The sequence below is a fragment of the Limulus polyphemus genome, unplaced genomic scaffold (genome assembly GCF_000517525.1).
Source record: "Limulus polyphemus unplaced genomic scaffold, Limulus_polyphemus-2.1.2 Scaffold1827, whole genome shotgun sequence".
Lineage (NCBI taxonomy): Eukaryota > Metazoa > Arthropoda > Merostomata > Xiphosura > Limulidae > Limulus > Limulus polyphemus.
The window spans coordinates 45988-65003 of record NW_013667437.1 but is presented as its reverse complement, the minus strand read 5'-3'; the positions used below and the strand labels follow the sequence as shown (position 1 = coordinate 65003).

Sequence of the window (19016 nt, the reverse complement as noted above, 5' to 3'; positions counted from 1 at the left end):
GAATGACGTGGCGTGATACTAGTCACGTGACCTCGATGTCGTAACAATAGGTAGCTTCAGTTGGGCATATGGATACACCCGTGTATAAAATCTTATTGACTCAATGCTCGACTACCTTAACCCACAGAGAGAGCGTCTGTATCACACGCATGACGGGTGATTTCAACTATCTTGTGTCTATTCTTAAAACAGGAACCCCTTATTTACCTGCTCTTTCTGTGTTATTATTATTAAATAAAACTAAACCATTATACGGATTCAGCAGGATTTTGCGTTGCCTGTTTCGCCCATATGGACGTACATTTAGTTATATTTACACAGAAAAACGATTAAATTGACACACACAGGATTTTATTCGGAGATCTAATGTGTTTCGTTCATTTAGGGCTAGAGAAATACAATATTGTCATAAATACAAGTCTTCGAATTACTTGCTGACTGTTTTTTGGGGTGGGTGGGGGATTCTCAATAAATTTTGAATTGTTTTGGTTTGCTCTTTAAAAACCCCTCTTGTTTGAGTGTACTTTTCTCTCTGTGTGTGTTGCAGATAAGACAACAATATAGTAGTATTATTGAAACAGTAATACTATGTACCCAATCGTAACCCTTTGTTTGATCTCCGTTAATATCGTTTTTACAATCAATGTGTGATACCTTTGTGAATTGTGAGGTTATTAAAAATCGTCGTTTCTGGATGATATTCCAACAAACCTATCTGTAAAGTAAGTCGCCAAGAAGATTATATTTAAATTGTTGTATGCTGTTTTTATTTAGACGTTTGCATTGTTTCGAGAATGATTTTAATGTATTGGTACGTAAGTCAGGCGAGACTTTAATGTAGAGTTGGTCAGATCACATTAAATTTTAACGAAATACTAGAAAGGCTAGAGACGTTAATAAGTTAGTGATTATTTACCGCTGTATGTGAACTTAGCCACTCGTAGAAGTTGTCGGAGAAATAAAACGTATTCCTTATCATTAAGAGGTCTGGATTTTGCTTTGTTTTGGCGAATAAACCCTTATTAAACTCATCCAACAATATAAACCATTTCTCACAATATGATAAGGGGGGGGGGGAGGTTGGTGCGATGAATAGCAAATATTGTTCTTAACGTAGATAGCTTTCTTCGTAAATATTGAAAATTGATGTGAGTCGTATAGAAATAACATGTAGCTCAAACAAAACCTCAGATTCTCTATTCCAAGAGTAATTCAGTATGTATTGAAAATTGGTGTGCGTCGTATAGAAATAACTTGTGGCTCAAACAAAACCCCAGATTCTCTATTCCAAGAGTAATTCAGTATTGAAAATTGATGTGCGTCGTATAGAAATAACTTATGGCTCAAACAAAACCCCAGATTCTCTATTCCAAGAGTAATTCAGTATGTATTGAAAATTGATGTGCGTCGTATAGAAATAACTTGTGGCTCAAACAAAACCCCAGATTCTCTATTATAAGAGTAATTCAGTATGTATTGAAAATTGATGTGCGTGGTATTGAAATAACTTGTGGCTCAAACAAAACCCCAGATTCTATATTCCAAGAGTAATTCAGTATGAACCACCAAAACGTTGTAAAAGGAAAACGCACTTTTTGTTGCATTGGAAAAGCTTTGAATCAATATTGATATTGATTTTGTTGCTCGTTTTACAGTTAAAACCACGTGCACATTCTTGGTATACAAACGCTCCGGTGAATATTTCTGGGTCGTGCGTAAAATGTACAGTACTTGTTAATGGTGGTTAAAAGAGGGTTAGGATATTGAATATTCTCCATTTAAACGGTAATTTTGTGTAGATAAGAGCTATAATCTTTGTTTTGGACACTTAAATGTAAAGATAAGTTGATCTTCTTGACCAGCTTCATCTAGTGGTTTGACCTATCACGTTATACATATCTGCTAAAGAAAACGTTTCTTGATGTTTGTGGTCACTAGAGGGCTTATAATTTTCCTAGTAGTAATACATTATAATCCTTTGAAAATTTAGCAGGACTTTACGAAACGTTGGGATGTGTGTACTTCAATAATCTTAAAACACCGAATTAATGCATTAGATTTAGCTGTATTTTTTTATATGATAATTATGTTCTCGTTTCACCATTCCTTCTTTTGTAACTACAGGTCGTAGACACAAGCAAACATTGCGGAATATTGTGCAAAGTCTTGAAGTTGTGTGTTCACAGCGATGTTATGACGCGCGTGTATGTACGTATACATACACGTGTATACAAATAACCAATAGATGTAGAGTTCTAGAGGGTGGGGGATTGAACGTTTTCATAGATTTCCTAATGGAATAGGCTTCGATAACATACCCACATAGCAGATAAGACATGCATATTTCATCATTAGTGAGTTGGGTTGGTAAATATAAACGAAACTTAAATGTGTTTATCACTCACTATTTACTTTTAGTGGAAAGCAATATATGTAGTAACCACTCCTTTTCTTCTTTATATGGGCCCGGCATGGCCAGGTGGTTAAGGCACTCGACTCGCAATCTGAGGGTCGCGGGTTCGAATCCCTGTCGCACCAAACATGCTCGCCCTTTTAGCCGTGGGGGCGTTATAATGTGACGGTCAATCCCACTATTCGTTGGTAAAAGAGTAGCCCAAAGAGTTGGCGGTGGGTGGTGATGACTAGCTGCCTTCCCTCTAGTCTTACACTGCTAAATTAGGGACGGCTAGCGCAGATAGCTCTCGTGTAGCTTTGCGCGAAATTCAAAAACAAACAATCTTCTTTATAATTGTGCTATAAACATATAGGTAATATTTAATACAATAATCTAACGTTATTTTTCCTGCCCTTTGAGGACAAAAGAGACTCTATGGCTCTTGAATAATTACGAAGTGGTACTATACGGCTCGGAACACATTCAATACATTTTATTTGAATGCGAGAAAGAAAACTTCCTCGGGTCAACTGAGCTGACCCATTGGGTAGGGAGGAAGATAACACTAGAACAGGTCAGCTTCTTCATCTTTGTTTTTGCTGTCTGAACTAACACGGTTATTATTATTGCGAAGTATTGAGTCATTCTGCCGTTTTATCTACAAGTGCCCCCCAGTGGCACAGCGGTATGTCTGCGGACTTACAACGCTATAAACCGGGTTTCAATACCCGTGGTGGGAAGAGCACAGATCGCCCATTCTGTAGCTATGTGCTTAACTTCAAACAAACCTTGTATACAAGCAGGGTTTTCTGACACCCGCTTACACACTCCGTCAGTTAACTAACTACACTGATGGGAACATCAAAACTTATCGACTCCGTCCGTAGAATTCCCCCTCCCTCCGTCCCCTAAGTATACGTACTTTACTTACAATGCTAAAATCCAGGGTTCGATTCCCCGCGGTGGACAAAGCAGATAGCTTAATGTGACTTTGCTCTGAAATGTACAAACTGTTTGTATAATAACTGTACATAACTCGAATGAGCAAAAAATAAAAAATAGGATGCCAAATGATGCCCACTATTGTTTTAACATTTATATAAAAACTAGCGAACCCGTGGGCCTATGACCCACATTTACAGGGCCTCTATAACACAGATTTAATGGTTGAACTACTATTTCAGACTTTTTCAGTTTAATGATCATTGCCGTTATAAAATACAAACTTAATTTATTTAAGCAAGTCACGAACGGTAATTAGTAGGTCTACTAAATCAATGCCATATTTGTAGTCCGCTTTCGAGGACTCCCCGTAAGTATTTTCACGAAATACCCGGGTTCCATAACAGGATTGGTGAAAAGTTTTATCTTTGTGCAAACCTCGGGGCCGAGATGATTCGTTTGGCATCATTTAGAAATTGGCGAGTCCAGCAGTTTCGGAGAAGGGATTATTGGGAAATTTCCCTGGATCACAAAGGGATGATGTGAAAAATTTTACCTTTTGTATCAACCTCGGGACAAAGACGAAATGTTTGGTACCACTTAGAAGTTGGTGTGACCAGCGGCTTAGGAGGAGTTGTGTGACAGACAGACAAACACACACACACACACACACACACACACACACACTGAATCTTCTTTAAATAAATATTCGAATTGTCTGTAAGTCAATAATGTGTACAAAAAAATTGTTGTTGTTGGTGATTCAATGTGCAATATTTCTAGGAGCTCAACAATGTTTGGATAAATGATGGGAACTAAAGTGTGTTATGCCACTCGAAAGTGGACCCTGTTATGGGTACTGATTGCAAGATTCGTTATAGAGGGCGTTCACGAGTTTATACAACACATGAAACTCCTGTGTATTAAAGTAACTATACAAGACAGTCTATATAAGTGCAAAAGTAATGATAATTATTAATATATTTCCTTACGAAACGTGTGTATACAAGGTTGTTTACTCCTTAGATCCCCACAGCTTACCACCGAAACCTGAATATGCGTATAATCACAGTTCTTGTATGTATAGTAATGCACATGCAACAACGAAAATAAAGTTTAAAAAGATAAAAAAAAAAGGTTAGATAAAAACACTAGCCGCCTTTATTGTGAATTTTACCAATTATCTTTCACTGGTTCCTTGAAGAAGTGTGGTACCAGCATAAGCAAATGACCCCTCCCCCCCGAACAATAATATAAGAAACAAGATGTGAAACTTGGATACACTGATATCCGATAGTTCATTATAGTTGGAAATATAGTGCGGAAATGTTGTGAAGAGTAAAATTAATACGGACAGCAAAGAGAGAACAAGTAAACAAGCAAACCTTTATCTGTAAGTAAACAACACGAGTTTTGGCTGTCGGAAAATTTCAGAGACAAGATATAAGGAAGACAGGAATAAAAAATCATAATATCCCACTTTAAGTTAGACCTAGTGTAGTATCTCACAAACATAATTACCTATGTTAACAATAATTGTCACTACATATACTCAGTGGTGACACGCTCCCATCTCATTCTAACTTGTACAAGTCTTTTTACCACCCCTTCAAATGAGTACAACCCTAAACAGGATTATGCGAGTATAAGCCTAATATCTGTGTGTGCTTTGTTTGAGCTAGAAGACTAACACTAGTTTACGACATTTGTACATGCACTTTACAAAGATGTCATTAACTACACGCAGAATGCTGAATGAAAATTGAAAAGTTTTCTGAATACACGGATATATTTTTCTAGCATGTAAGATAAAATAAGCAGTTCTTTCAACTGCGACAACGCGGTGAATCAGGATAGTTATATATATAATGTTTCTTTTTTTAATGACAACTGAAACTTAATATTGTGGTCACGTAGTATGATCATGTTTAAAACTAGCCAGACGGCAGTAAAACTGGTATACAAGTTAAAAAAAATTGAATCCGAAAATTGGCCAACTACTACTTATCGTGAGCTCCATTAAAAAACAGATAAAAAACAAAATGTCTGCAAGACTTCGTTATCTCTAATCGGTTGTGGAAGAGTGGGTTGAAGATGCTGAATTCAGTCCGGTTTTCTATTTCACTTGCGTCTACTGAATTAGTGCAGATGTTTCCCGAACATTCCATAAATAACTGCTTTATCGATTGATACCTTTTGTGTGCTAATTTCACATTCCAATCAATCTGGCCAACATGCGGTCATGTTAAATCAAATGTTTCAATTTTCTTACCTCCCTTCTTGTTGACGTTTGTAAAATTGAAGCAAGTTTGTCGGAGTTAGTTATTGTCTCGGTGCTACCGGTATCACCTGGACTCGGATTGGGTAGACATTTTACTTCTGTGTTGTCTTAGTGCTACCAGTATCATCTGGACTCGGATTGAGTAAAGATTTTACTTCTGTGTTGTATCGGTGCTACTGGTATCTCCCGGACTCGGATTGGGTAGTCATTTTACTTCTTTGTTGTCTTAGTGCTACCGGTATCATCTGGACTAGGATTGGGTAGACATTTTACTTGTGTGTTGTCTCGGTGCTACCGGTATCTCCCGGACTCGGATTGGGTAGTCATTTCACTTCTGTGTTGTCTCGGTGCTACCGGTATTATCTGGACTCGGATTGGGAAGTCATTTTACTTGTGTGTTGTCTCAGTGCTACCGGTATTATCTGGACTCGGATTGAGTAGTCATTTTACTTGTGTGTTGTCTTAGTGCTACTGGTATCATCTGGACTCGGATGGGGTAGACATTTTACTTCTATGTTGTGTCTGTGCTACCGGTATTATCTGGACTCGGATTGGGAAGTCATTTTACTTGTGTGTTGTCTCAGTGCTACCGGTATTATCTGGACTCGGATTGGGTAGTCATTTTACTTGTGTGTTGTCTCGGTGCTACCGGTATCTTCCGGACTGGGATTGAGTAGTCATTTTACTTGTGTGTTGTCTCAGTGCTACCGGTATTATCTGGACTCGGATTGGGTAGTCATTTCACTTCTGTGTTGTCTCGGTGCTACCGGTATCTTCCGGGCTAGGATTGGGTAGTCATTTTACTTGTGTGTTGTCTCGGTGCTACCGGTATTATCTCGACTCGGATTGGGTAGTCATTTTACTTGTGTGTTATTATCTGGACTCGGATTGGGTAGTCATTTCACTTCTGTGTTGTCTCGGTGCTACCGGTATCTTCCGGACTCGGATTGGGGAGTGGTATCAAAACATGATATGGCCAATATTGATCACTACAGTCTAAAATGTTTAATCTGCACAGTCTTCAATATGTATAAAACAAACATGTATAACTATTTGAGTGTTCTCTTACAACAAGATTATTTTGTCAGTGTTTACCAGCAATAGCGACAAATGTATCGTGTTTAATATCCCGGTAATAGAAATGGGTAAAGGACAGCAGAAAGCTAAAATGTGGCGTGTTTAATAAAAATGGGTCTTTTAATTAATTCAGATAACTTTTAAAGCCTTTAACTTGTCACCAAGGCGACGAAAGTTCGTGCTTTAATGAACGATGACTGTCCAGAATTAAAGTTTTTTCCCAGCAGACACCGCGGTGCCTAATATGGTGTTCAGGGGTGACATCATCTGGGCAACATCTCGTCCCTTGATGTACCAGGTTTCAAGAAACATTACACTCTTTCTCATTTAGTATCAAGAAGCTACGTGCACCCTCTCACGATGAATTCAGCTTGAATTATATGTAATTTGAATGAAAAACAAAACCTTCGGTCCTCTTGACGCTCTACATATATATTCAATCATGACTCCTTATTTCTTCCAATTGGTTTTGTTTGTAGCCATTCAGCAGGGTTGAGAGCCCAACAGCTTGCTGATGCTACAAACATCGTAACATATCGGATACGAGTTGTTCAACACGTTTCTTCTAGAAATGGTACACGAACCTCAAAACACAGACTATTGGTCATTGTACCTGATGTGTCGATAAAGTTTCAAAATTCAGATTATTTCTACAGAATACAAGGATAAAGCCAGTGAGAATATCTCCAAATAAACTACGGATAAAAATGTCTTAACTCATAACAAACCAGTAGAGGGACTCTAACCTGAGATTTAAGAGCTGTTGCTGAGTAATTAAAAACACATCGTCTATAATCTAAAGTAACAACGGGAAGATGTTAAGTTAACACTTAAAGAAATATAAGAATAAGTTACTTTTTTAAAACTCGTTATGATTAAACGTGTAACATGAAAATATTAAATCAATGTATACTCTTTGTAGGGAAATATCGCAGTAATAGAAATTGGTGGGTGGGTAAAAAGTACATTTTGTTATCTCTTAAGTGTTGCTTCTTACGATGGGGATCATAATTTAACAGTTTACGGATTCCTCACGTTTCGAAGAGATTAACCCTCCTCACAAGTTTGAAGGTTATCACACACGTTACACATTCATCACGTGGCGAGGAAGGCAGTGCAATAAAATAAAAACTGTTTCAATAAAGTTTGTTTATAATCATTGTTCAAAGTTACTCGCATAATTTATGATGTTTTGAGTATTGTCTTCTAAATGTTAATATCAAAAGATACGTACATATAATAGAATTCTATATTAAAGAATTTTCTGTTTGTTTGTTCTTGTGATTCCAAGCTTATAAGATACATTTATTGACACGTTTTTATCTGTCTTCGTAATCAGAACCGTTAGGTCGACTAATAACATACAGATTAGTTGGATGTCAACAATGACAGGTCTGTTGTCACTTCTCCATTTGTAGGGAGGGGGATTTACCCAGTGGTTTATTTACTCGTTAGGTTTTAGCGTTAAGAGGGAAGCGAGGAGTGGAGTGATTGGGTAAGTAACACAGTTTTATCTCGCGCGTAAGAAGAGTAAAGCGTGGCTTCTGTTTTAAAATATCAATGAAACTGTTTCTTGTTTTGTAGTGGGGCCTCTTTTTCGAAGCTGGTGCTGGTGAAAGGGAACGGAGAAGTCCTGTGTTGGGTGGACGGTCCCTGTACGAATCATTTGGTAAGTACTAGTATTAGTGTAAGGTATACAAACAAAATGTATGGATATTATCAATCTACCTAGATATTTGTATTTGGACAGAAGTGACGGACTGGATTACGTGAGAACTGTTCTCTAATCCAACAGATAGTGTCTGTTTGTTCTGTTTTATACCAGAAATCAAGTGTGTTTATAATTGTTCTAGCCTCTGTAATTAGATAGCTTGTTTAAGTGTGTTTTTAACCGTTCGAGCCTCTGTAATTGGATAGCTTGTTTAAGTGTGTTTTTAACTCGGTATAATTTGTATGGTACTTATTTTTAATGATTGGTAGGCTGGCACAAGAAATGCATGTATGTAGCCCTAGAACAGTGTAGAGTTGACAGGTACGAGGGCCTTGAAAGGTGTGATAAAAAGAATGTCGGGTCTTGGGGGGCAATTAAAAATTAAACATGCAGGGAAATTAGGCTGTAAATTGGTACAGCACCATAAGTCTCTCTCTATGATCTGAGTGTATGAATATTTTGAGTGAGAAAGGACTGTTACACACCCTTCACTAAAGTGACCAGTTTTCTTTGGCAACAAAATACCTACAGAACGCCAAACAATTGTAAAAATTAGATTTTTATTTAAGGCACAGATTTCGCAACATAATTTTCTAAGCTGACTTGTCATTTGGTCTATATGACATATAAAATGGTTAATTGGTTAAAACATAAATAAGTGATTTTGTTCTTTTGTTAACAGCTCGTTGGTAAAGATGAATGTCAGAACAGAATTTCTACAATGATTGAAAAAGCTAAAAAAGAAGCTGGGATCGACCCTAAAATACCCTTAGGAGGATTGGTAAGTTATCCTTAGTCAGACACTCAAACATTAGGAAAAAAATAATAAAATTCAAAAATAATATCCTTTCAAATGGTAAATCAGCTTTTATTAAAACTGTCTTCATAAAATATTTTTAAACTTATGTTCGTTATAAACCTATCTACATGTTTTAATATTTATTTCAACGAATTATTGGTGCATTCGGAACTAAGTTGTAACACTCTGTAGAGACCGTTGTTAATTAGTTAAATATTTAAGAACGTAACCATTAAATCAAAATGATACCACCTTAAAGTGTAACCACGTCCCTTTATTAATTATGTAACCAGTACAGATGTAACTCTTTTTCATGCATTCCTGTTCGAAATGAATGGGCCTCAAAGGGAAGGTTTTACTGGTTCAACTTACCTTCTGTTATATAACCATTACAGATGTAACCCTACTCTTCGTGGAGTCTTGTTCGAAATGAATGGGCCTCAAAGGGAAGGTTTTACTGGTTCAACTTACCTTCTGTTATACAACCATTACAGATGTAACCCTACTTTTCGTGGAGTCTTGTTCGAAATGAATGGGCCTCAAAGGGAAGGTTTCGCTGGTTCAACTTAACTTCTGTTATGTAACCATTACAGATGTAACCCTACTCTTCGGGGATATCTGTTCGTAATGAATGGGCCTCAAAGGGAAGGTTTCGCTGGTTCAACTTACCTTCTGTTAAATAACCATTACAGATGTAACTCTACTCTTCGTGGTTCCTGTTCGTAATGAATGGGCCTCAAAGGGAAGGTTTCGCTGGTTCAACTTACCTTCTGTTAAATAACCATTACAGATGTAACCCTACTCTTCGTGGAGTCTTGTTCGAAATGAATGGGCCTCAAAGGGAAGGTTTTACTGGTTCAACTTACCTTCTGTTATATAACCATTACAGATGTAACCCTACTCTTCGTGGAGTCTTGTTCGAAATGAATGGGCCTCAAAGGGAAGGTTTTACTGGTTCAACTTACCTTCTGTTATACAACCATTACAGATGTAACCCTACTTTTCGTGGAGTCTTGTTCGAAATGAATGGGCCTCAAAGGGAAGGTTTCGCTGGTTCAACTTAACTTCTGTTATGTAACCATTACAGATGTAACCCTACTCTTCGGGGATATCTGTTCGTAATGAATGGGCCTCAAAGGGAAGGTTTCGCTGGTTCAACTTACCTTCTGTTAAATAACCATTACAGATGTAACTCTACTCTTCGTGGTTCCTGTTCGTAATGAATGGGCCTCAAAGGGAAGGTTTTACTGGTTCAACTTACCTTCTGTGGGATCTAAACATCCATCCACGTGTTTGCCACGCGTGGTCACCAATGAAGTGATCAAGAGGAGCTTGGTAAATTGAGTGGTGCCAGGTCGCAAAAATACGCATGTTTGACATTGAATGCTGCCGCCTTTGGTCTATATCGGCTGTTCAATATTGACTGTGGTCAATTGAATACTGGTGGCGGATATCACTTACTGGTGATTGGACAGTAAGTCTATTACTAGTATTTTGTTACTGTCCACGAAAGCATTACATTACACCGTTCTATGCTTTAGCAGTGTTGCACGGCCTCATAAGTATTCCCATATAGACCCCCGTTTTTTCTTTTTAGTGTGACCCTAAGAAGGACCTACACTGACCACTTTGCACGAGCTTTGTAAAATAAAAATAGCAACCTGTGCCTCACTTTATTTTCTTTCATTCTCTGTCTGATAAATAACTAGATAAAATGCCATCTTTCTTTAACCAGATGGGCTGCTGCACAATAAGATCGGGGTGACGTCATGATGGTGGAATGGTGACGTCATCTTGATAGGTGCGACGTAATGAGTTACGTAACTTTTGTTTGTTTACGCGCTCTACTTCGTTTATAACACAACTCGTCGAACGTGACTCATAAGCAGTTCTTATTTTGAGAAAATAAGAACACAAGTTATTTAGATACTTCATTAAACTTCACGAAACACACCATTTTACGTTATCTTCCACGATAAACATAAATCATGACAATTTCACTTAATCTTGTTTCAATATATTAGGCTAACATTATAGTACGTTTAACCTAATATCACTTAATACCGTACATAACGTATCTTTTAGAATGCTACCTTAATACATTTTATTTAGTTTCAGTCCATAACACATTGTATCGATTCATACGGCACGTATTTCCATAATACATTTTACTTCGTTTCAGTCCATAACACACAGTATCTATTCATACGACACGTATTTCCATAATACATTTTACTTAGTTTCAGTCCATAACACACACAGTATCGATTCATACGGTACGTATTTCCATAATACATTTTACTTAGTTTCAGTCCATAACACACACATTATCGATTCATACGGCACGTATTTCCTTACTACATTTTACTTAGTTTCAGTCCATAGCACGTAGTATCTTTATTCGGTCTTTCCGAAGAGTACATACAGTACAGATCTCTCCTAGCCAGCTGGGACACAAACAATTGTAATATTTTGTACGGTGTAAACGGTGTTTACTAGAGAAGTATGACTTCACGTAATGACGAAGTTAAAATCGTATTATACATATTTTCGGAAAGACCCAAGAGGACCGAATAAAAAAAGACAGTGTCTTGAAAATACCATTAGCATAAGAATGTTGTCTTATGATAATTATAATTATAATATACTTTTTATGGACTAGTATTTAAGGTGAAATTTTAAATTCTAGTCGTGCTACGGCTTCTGGTAGCCCTAATTCCACTTAAGTTTTAATGTAGTAGTCTAATGTGTATATAATAAGTTATCCAGATTGGCAGCCTGTTGTACAGCTTTTACCAAGGCTACGATGTTAATTAGAAACAAGAAAAATGCATGAAATGTAGCTTCAAACTGGTATTGCCTCCTTGACCTATTAATTTCCACTGGGACTGTGACTGGTGTAACCACACCCACTTGCTGGACTAGAGCACGTGTATTTTTCTGGGAAAATAATTCGTTAACAATTTCTCAAAAATTTACAAACTTCCTTGTAGGCATATCTGATCCACGTATAACTACGTAATAAGTAAGCGTTATCTGCGACTTGTATGAAATCTGAAATGTTAAAAACAATTGTATGAAAATTCATTATTTCAATTTTTGATTATTTTACGACACAAAATAATTGTGAAAGTTGAAAGATGTGTAGTTATTGTCAGCATTTATTTTACTAAATGAATATTATAGAACGTGTAGTGAAGCTGGTCTTGATAGTTATCTAGTGTGTAAGTATAGTGAAGCTGGTCTTGATAGTTATCTAGTGTGTAAGTGTAGTGAAGCTGGTCTTGATAGTTATCTAGTGTGTAAGTGTAGTGAAGCTGGTCTTGATAGTTATCTAGTGTGTAAGTGTAGTGAAGCTGGTCTTGATAGTTATCTAGTGTGTAAGTGTAGTGAAGCTGGTCTTGATAGTTATCTAGTGTGTAAGTGTAGTGAAGCTGGTCTTCATAGTTATCTAGTGTGTAAGTGTAGTGAAGCTGGTCTTCATAGTTATCTAGTTTGTGCAAGTGTAGTGAAGCTGGTCTTGATAGTTATCTAGTGTGCAAGTGTAGTGAAGCTGGTCTTGATAGTTATCTAGTTTGTGCAAGTGTAGTGAAGCTGGTCTTGATAGTTATCTAGTTTGTGCAAGTGTAGTGAAGCTGGTCTTGATAGTTATCTAGTTTGTGCAAGTGTAGTGAAGCTGGTCTTGATAGTTATCTAGTTTGTGCAAGTGTAGTGAAGCTGGTCTTGATAGTTATCTAGTTTGTGCAAGTGTAGTGAAGCTGGTCTTGATAGTTATCTAGTTTGTGCAAGTGTAGTGAAGCTGGTCTTGATAGTTATCTAGTTTGTGCAAGTGTAGTGAAGCTGGTCTTGATAGTTATTTAGTGGAAAATTCTCTGTTTATTGGTCATCATAATACATTTTTGTGTAATTGTCATCTACTCTTTAGAGTTTCAGTAAATAATCTAGAAAATAAAAGAATGAGATGTTATTGTTTTGATGTTTAGTTCCACTGGGTAGAAGTTTTGTGTCTGTAATGTCTAAGGTTTCTTTGAAAATGTTCGCATACAAAGTTTCTGCGAATCTTGTAGAGTCACTTCAGGGTACAGAGATCCTGTTTAACCAAGTTTCATGTTGTGCCGATATCTGTATAGAGGAATGCATTAGTTAGGCTTGACAAGTATACATTCGTAAGTGAAATTGTCACAAAAATGATTTAAAACAACGTATTTATCAGAATACTAACCAGTTTATCCCTGAGTTAGAAAACAAAAGACTGATTTGGCTAATCAGGAATTAAAAGAAATGTTTGTTTTAACGTAATCTAAGAATTTTGTCTCTAATGGACTGTTCCTTGTGGTTAAACAATTTCATTGTTTACCAATCGAAGCTGACCAACGACTTCCTAATCTAGGGAGTTAGACTACAGAAAAGTAGTGGTTTTGTAGTTTCATATTTGTAACATTAATTTATTTAAGTGAATCTCGTAGCTTTGGTGTCATAACAATAACTATATTAATACCGAATACAATTTGTTAAAAATGTTTAATTCCAGCTCCAGAACCGAACTTTTACCGTGTTTATTGTTTTGTATTAATTACTCTACCTGGAACTAGAAGTTTATGAACTTTAATTAAAAACATTTCCATGAAATATATATATATATATATATATATATTAGACATTCTAAAACCGATTGTACATACTTTAACCAGTTAAGATAGAATATGTGGCTAACATGAATATTCCATATCATCCTTTGTTGTTTTGTTCACAACGAATTGTTTATCGTTTTCATTTAACAGTCCTAACCGGTCCACATTTAACCATTCATGTTTTTTTATTGACTTGTTTTTGTTCATCACGTGTACCGACTAATTATTCTTTATCTCCGCTAGGGTTTAAGTATGAGTGGGTGCGAGCGGGAAGAAGAGAACCGTAAATTTGAGGATGAATTTCTTATAAGATTTCCAAACTTGACAAGATCTGTTTCAGTTTCGAGTGACACAGTCGGGTCTGTACTTACAGCAAGCCCAAAAGGTACTTTAAAAACAACTAATTTTGTAATATATATTCCAGAAGCTTGTGAATCATAAATTATTTTGTATTATGCTTGTACTGGATTTGAGAACGAAGAAATGTCTAACTTATTCGACGAAATCGTGGAAACCAATGATGTTTTAATAATTGTTCTCTGTGTCACGTAATAAATAATGATGGGTGTCAGTCTACTCAACACTCTTTTCCTCATTACATATGCATGATTTTTAGTTGCTGATTCATTTGAAGAGCTCGTGACCACGTGCCATTAAACACATTCATTTGGCAATATCCCAACGTGTTATCTCAAATTCTATGAAAAATTATGTAAACCGTGTTGCAATCCTTCAAAGTTTACAACTGTATCTGCCGCAGTTAGTCACGTGTTGATAACCCGGTACAATATTTAGAACACTGCCAATGTCAAGGACGACCAGTTTCCCAATGTTTATCAGTTTGAAGTGTGTGTGTGTACTGTTAGACGTATCGTTTATAACTTTTATTAAAATTGTATGTATACAAAAGTTATTTTTTTCGAGTGTTGAATGTAGAGAACACGTTTTTAGATACAAGGAGAACTAACGCACGAGGAAGTTGCTGAAAGTTTTGTTTTGAGTGACAAACTAGTTATGAAATGTCTGAATATCAAATACGTAAAACTGGTATAAGTATATTATAAATCTTAACTAATGTTTGAATTATGGCCGAAAATAGCGAGGTTATGGTGCTGATGAAATAATGCATTCTAATAATTATAAGCAATGATTAAATTAATTTTACTTCTTATCTATGTAGTAGCTTGTCGTTAATAGTAACATGTTTATTGATTGCTCTTCTAAGTAATTACCGGTAGCATTCCTTTTTTTTCTCTTTTCAATATCATAAATTTCAACACCAAACAGTTTCAGAAGCTTTTCGACAAGTAAGTTTATCTAAAATGAAGTATTTGAAATGTTTCATTCTGACAAGGGAATGACTATACAACTTACGTATAGAATATACCAGTGTCGATGTATGTGGTGTTTATAAAAGTTGATAAGAATGCTGACTGGATGAACTGGTATTGGGTAGGAATGAGTACACGTTTTAGCTGAAACAAAGTCCAACATAAAGTGAAATGATGATGTAATTAAAAAAAAATCAACTTAAATCGGTACTAAGTCACATTTTTCATTTATAGCTGGTCTCGTATTTAAAATATGTGTGTTTTCTATAAGGAAGATAAAAACCCTTTCTGTATTTACCTTTCCATAACCTAAATTTCTGTTGCTTTCAAAATTTTATTACTAACGGCTCAAGCCAGATAAGGCTTAGATCAGTGTCACTTCTTATGGTATTAATATTCTCAAAACGACGGTATTTGAATAAAGTTAGTGTAGGTTTGGTAAAGTTTAGTGACGTTATTCGTGTAAATACTCGATATGATGATTACTGAATACGTATTTGTGTCATCCATACTAGAAACGAACATGTTGGTTTACCACAAGCCAGCCAGTCTTTCGATAAGTTTAAGTCTAGTGTATGTGTTACTAGCTTTATTTAGAAACGATTAATTAGACTGTATATAATATGTCAACCACACTATAACTGCTATATCCAGTACCAGGGTTCTTTAGCCCGGGTGGGTTAAGATACACAGTATTGTTTGAGACTCTTTATTTATTAACAGAATTGCTTGACAACAACTGGGTTAATTAATTCCTGTTTTACTTTTATACAAGTCAATCTGTCAGAAAGCTGGTCATTTAAACGTCACTTTTAATCATTTTAATTTATTAGCTCTACGAAGTACGTGTAGCTTTAATAACGTTCAGGTGTGATAAAAAAAAATCAATTTTGTTTCCAGAGGTTGGTAGTTTAAAATCCTTTTAAACTCTTATCGCCGGTCAGATTTCACCAAAACCTCATGAAATGTTTGTTGTTTTTTCAGTGAAATGTACACAGACTTTAAGTGTTAACATATCGAGATTGCCTAGTATTACCAGTTTACATAGTTGACCTGATTTGCAGTCAAACATTCATGAAAAACTGTATTGGGTGGAGTAATAGTTCCCCCTGGTGGTCAGGTACATGTACTTAATTGAACAGTCAGGATTGTTGACGCTGTTTAGACTTTAACCTACCACTCCCAATACTTATCTTACTCTAAGTGTTGTAAATATAGTAAAGGTTATTGACCAAAGAGTGACACCCATAATTGTAATTCATAAAATTCGATGAACGTGAATTACAGCTATGCCGATGTTGACCCGAACTTTATACTGACCTTACTTGCTGTAAACCAACCTCGTGACAAGTAGCATATACCTAAATGGATTTTAACAATAGGTCCGATAAATAAACTAACACAGATAAGTATAAGTATAACGACCATTTATTTTACATACGAAAGTTTTCTACATATTCATGTACAGGTAAACTGTAAGGTATAACACGTATTTTAACAACTGTGGCCTGTTTCACATTTGTTTGTCTATGTTACCTGTTCTATTTGCAACACCTGTCGTTCATGTGACTTGGAATAACACCGACGTGTTGTAACCATGCACCAGGTGGCATGGTGCTTATTGCAGGTACAGGTTCCAATGCCTTGGTTATCAACCCAGATGGTACCACAGCACGATGTGGAGGATGGGGACATCTGATTGGAGATGAAGCTTCAGGTATTAAGTTCTTTTAGTTGCAACGATGTTCGTGACAGTGTACTTATCTTCTGGTTAAGAGCTGGTTTTATTAGCTAGGTTAAAAGGGCTTTTAAACTTTAAAGACAAACAGCATACACTGAATATTTTGTTATTTCAACTAGGGATGTGTTGCAGAAGGCTCTGCGGTCGAATAAAATAACACCAATGCTAAAATCTATAACAACTGTTATTACCACCGCTGTATAAAATCTAAACGAATGTGTTTTGCTCACCTCCAGTTTCTTCCTCTCTATTCTCCATTCCCAGGAAGAATTCCAGCTTAGAATGTCTTGCCATTAAGCTAAGTAAAAGAGCTCTTCATCAGAAGATAAGGCTTAAGTATTACAACGGAAGTGTTAAATTTCCAATTAACAACCAACATGATGTCATAATGTTAGGCATAGAATTTTTTTTATTACATTTCTTGATGTGTTTTGGCGGCGACTGATCGCCTTTCATACAGACGAACGTTTCGTACAAACCTGTTATGCGCATATGACGCAAGTTTTAAAGATGTACGTGTGTTGTTACGACGGGTCAACCTAGACCAAATCGACCCGGAGTCGCCGAAACGAGAAAGTATGAAAAGCGTTTAAAGTTGGTGTTCCTCAGTCAGTTTATATTTAATTTACTTTTTAAAATGTTCTTTGAGATTTAGTTTGAATATATAATAAAATTGCAACCAGTAATTGTTCTCATTTTGATATTACAAGTTTGCAGAAGTATTTCACGTACACACACACACACACACACACACACACACACACACACACACAGCTACTTGAATAATATCACCACTAGGCTTAGAGAACGCAGCCCTGTGCTAGGAAATGAAAAAAAACAAAAAAACGTTAGGATTTGTTCGAATTGTTTTTTTTTTCTTCCATCTCGTCTTCATTAAAATCAGTTCAGTTTATTTTGCATGATCGTAATGTATAAGCTATAGAATAGAAGACTTTAAATTGTTAATAAAACACGATAAAATATATCCTTCCAAACGTTTTGCTGTATCAGTCTTATGAATGGATTAATTTCATTGGAAGTGATGAAGCTGATACAACAATATCACTGGAAACAAGAATATTTTATCTGGTGAATAGACCTTCTTATTAGGTTCATGGTTAGTCGCATGCAAAGTTTGTTTCCACTATTCTGGATCATGTTTATATATTTATGTACCTTGTTCTAACATTTTCATTTGTTGTTAGGTTAATATTTTCTGATTTGATCGTTAATATAAATATACTTTCTGATAGCTTTCTGGATATCTCGTAAAGCCATAAAAATCATCTTTGATGCAGAAGACAATTTCGATGTAGCTCCTCACGATATAACCCGTGCAAAGGAAACTGTTCTAAAACACTTCAAGGTACAGTTGATGTTTACAGAGCTTGAGTAAAACAGTTTCTTCATGTTTAACGTTATGTCGTGTACAAACGGAATATAAGAACTCTGGATTATCTAATACTTGAACCTCGGTCACTACCGATAAAACTAAAAATAAATTTTAGAACTAATATTTTTGGTATTTAAGCATTTTAAATATGGTTGTATTTAAAATGCTTAAATAATAAAAAAAAATATAAATTTTGAATATAATTGTACATAAATTTAGCTAATTGAAAAAACATTTCAGACAGAAAACTTAACTAAAATGTTGATTTTTTTTTATTTTTCTTTGAATTTGAAAAAGACATCTGTAGAAAATGAATCATATTAATTATTATTTAGGTTTTTAATGATTGTTCATCTTCTTTAAAGATGAATCAAATTAATTATTATTTAGGTTTTTAATGACTGTTCATCTTGTTTAAAGGTTCAAGATAAATCCGAGCTTCTGAGCCACTGCTATGTTAACTTTTCAAAGTCTTTCTTCGCTGGTGTGTGTGTTAAATTAGCACAAGGTAAGTTAACTGTAAAGGATAGTAATATATGGTTCAACCGGGAATATTTTGGAACTCAATGTTGGTGTTAATGCTTTAAAAAATCCTGACGCTGTCCATTATCTGTTTAACATTTAACTTTGAAGTAACAATATCTTTATTGTTTTCCTAGGTTTTAGTCTAGTTCATTTGGTTAACATTGGGGGTTGAGCAAATGAAAACTGGCAC

General features: G+C 35.8%; 1 protein-coding gene across 1 annotated transcript in view; it reads left to right on the top strand.

The window, feature by feature from the left end:
• The window catches only part of LOC106465073 (N-acetyl-D-glucosamine kinase-like), a 29441-nt gene that overhangs the window by 2279 nt on the left and 8146 nt on the right, over window positions 1–19016 (top strand). The window contains exons 2-7 of the mRNA XM_013925271.2: window positions 8280–8364; window positions 9089–9187; window positions 14080–14221; window positions 16774–16884; window positions 18162–18274; window positions 18722–18809. Coding sequence (XP_013780725.1) covers window positions 8280–8364; window positions 9089–9187; window positions 14080–14221; window positions 16774–16884; window positions 18162–18274; window positions 18722–18809 — 638 coding nt within the window. The remainder of the gene's footprint in view (window positions 1–8279; window positions 8365–9088; window positions 9188–14079; window positions 14222–16773; window positions 16885–18161; window positions 18275–18721; window positions 18810–19016) is intronic.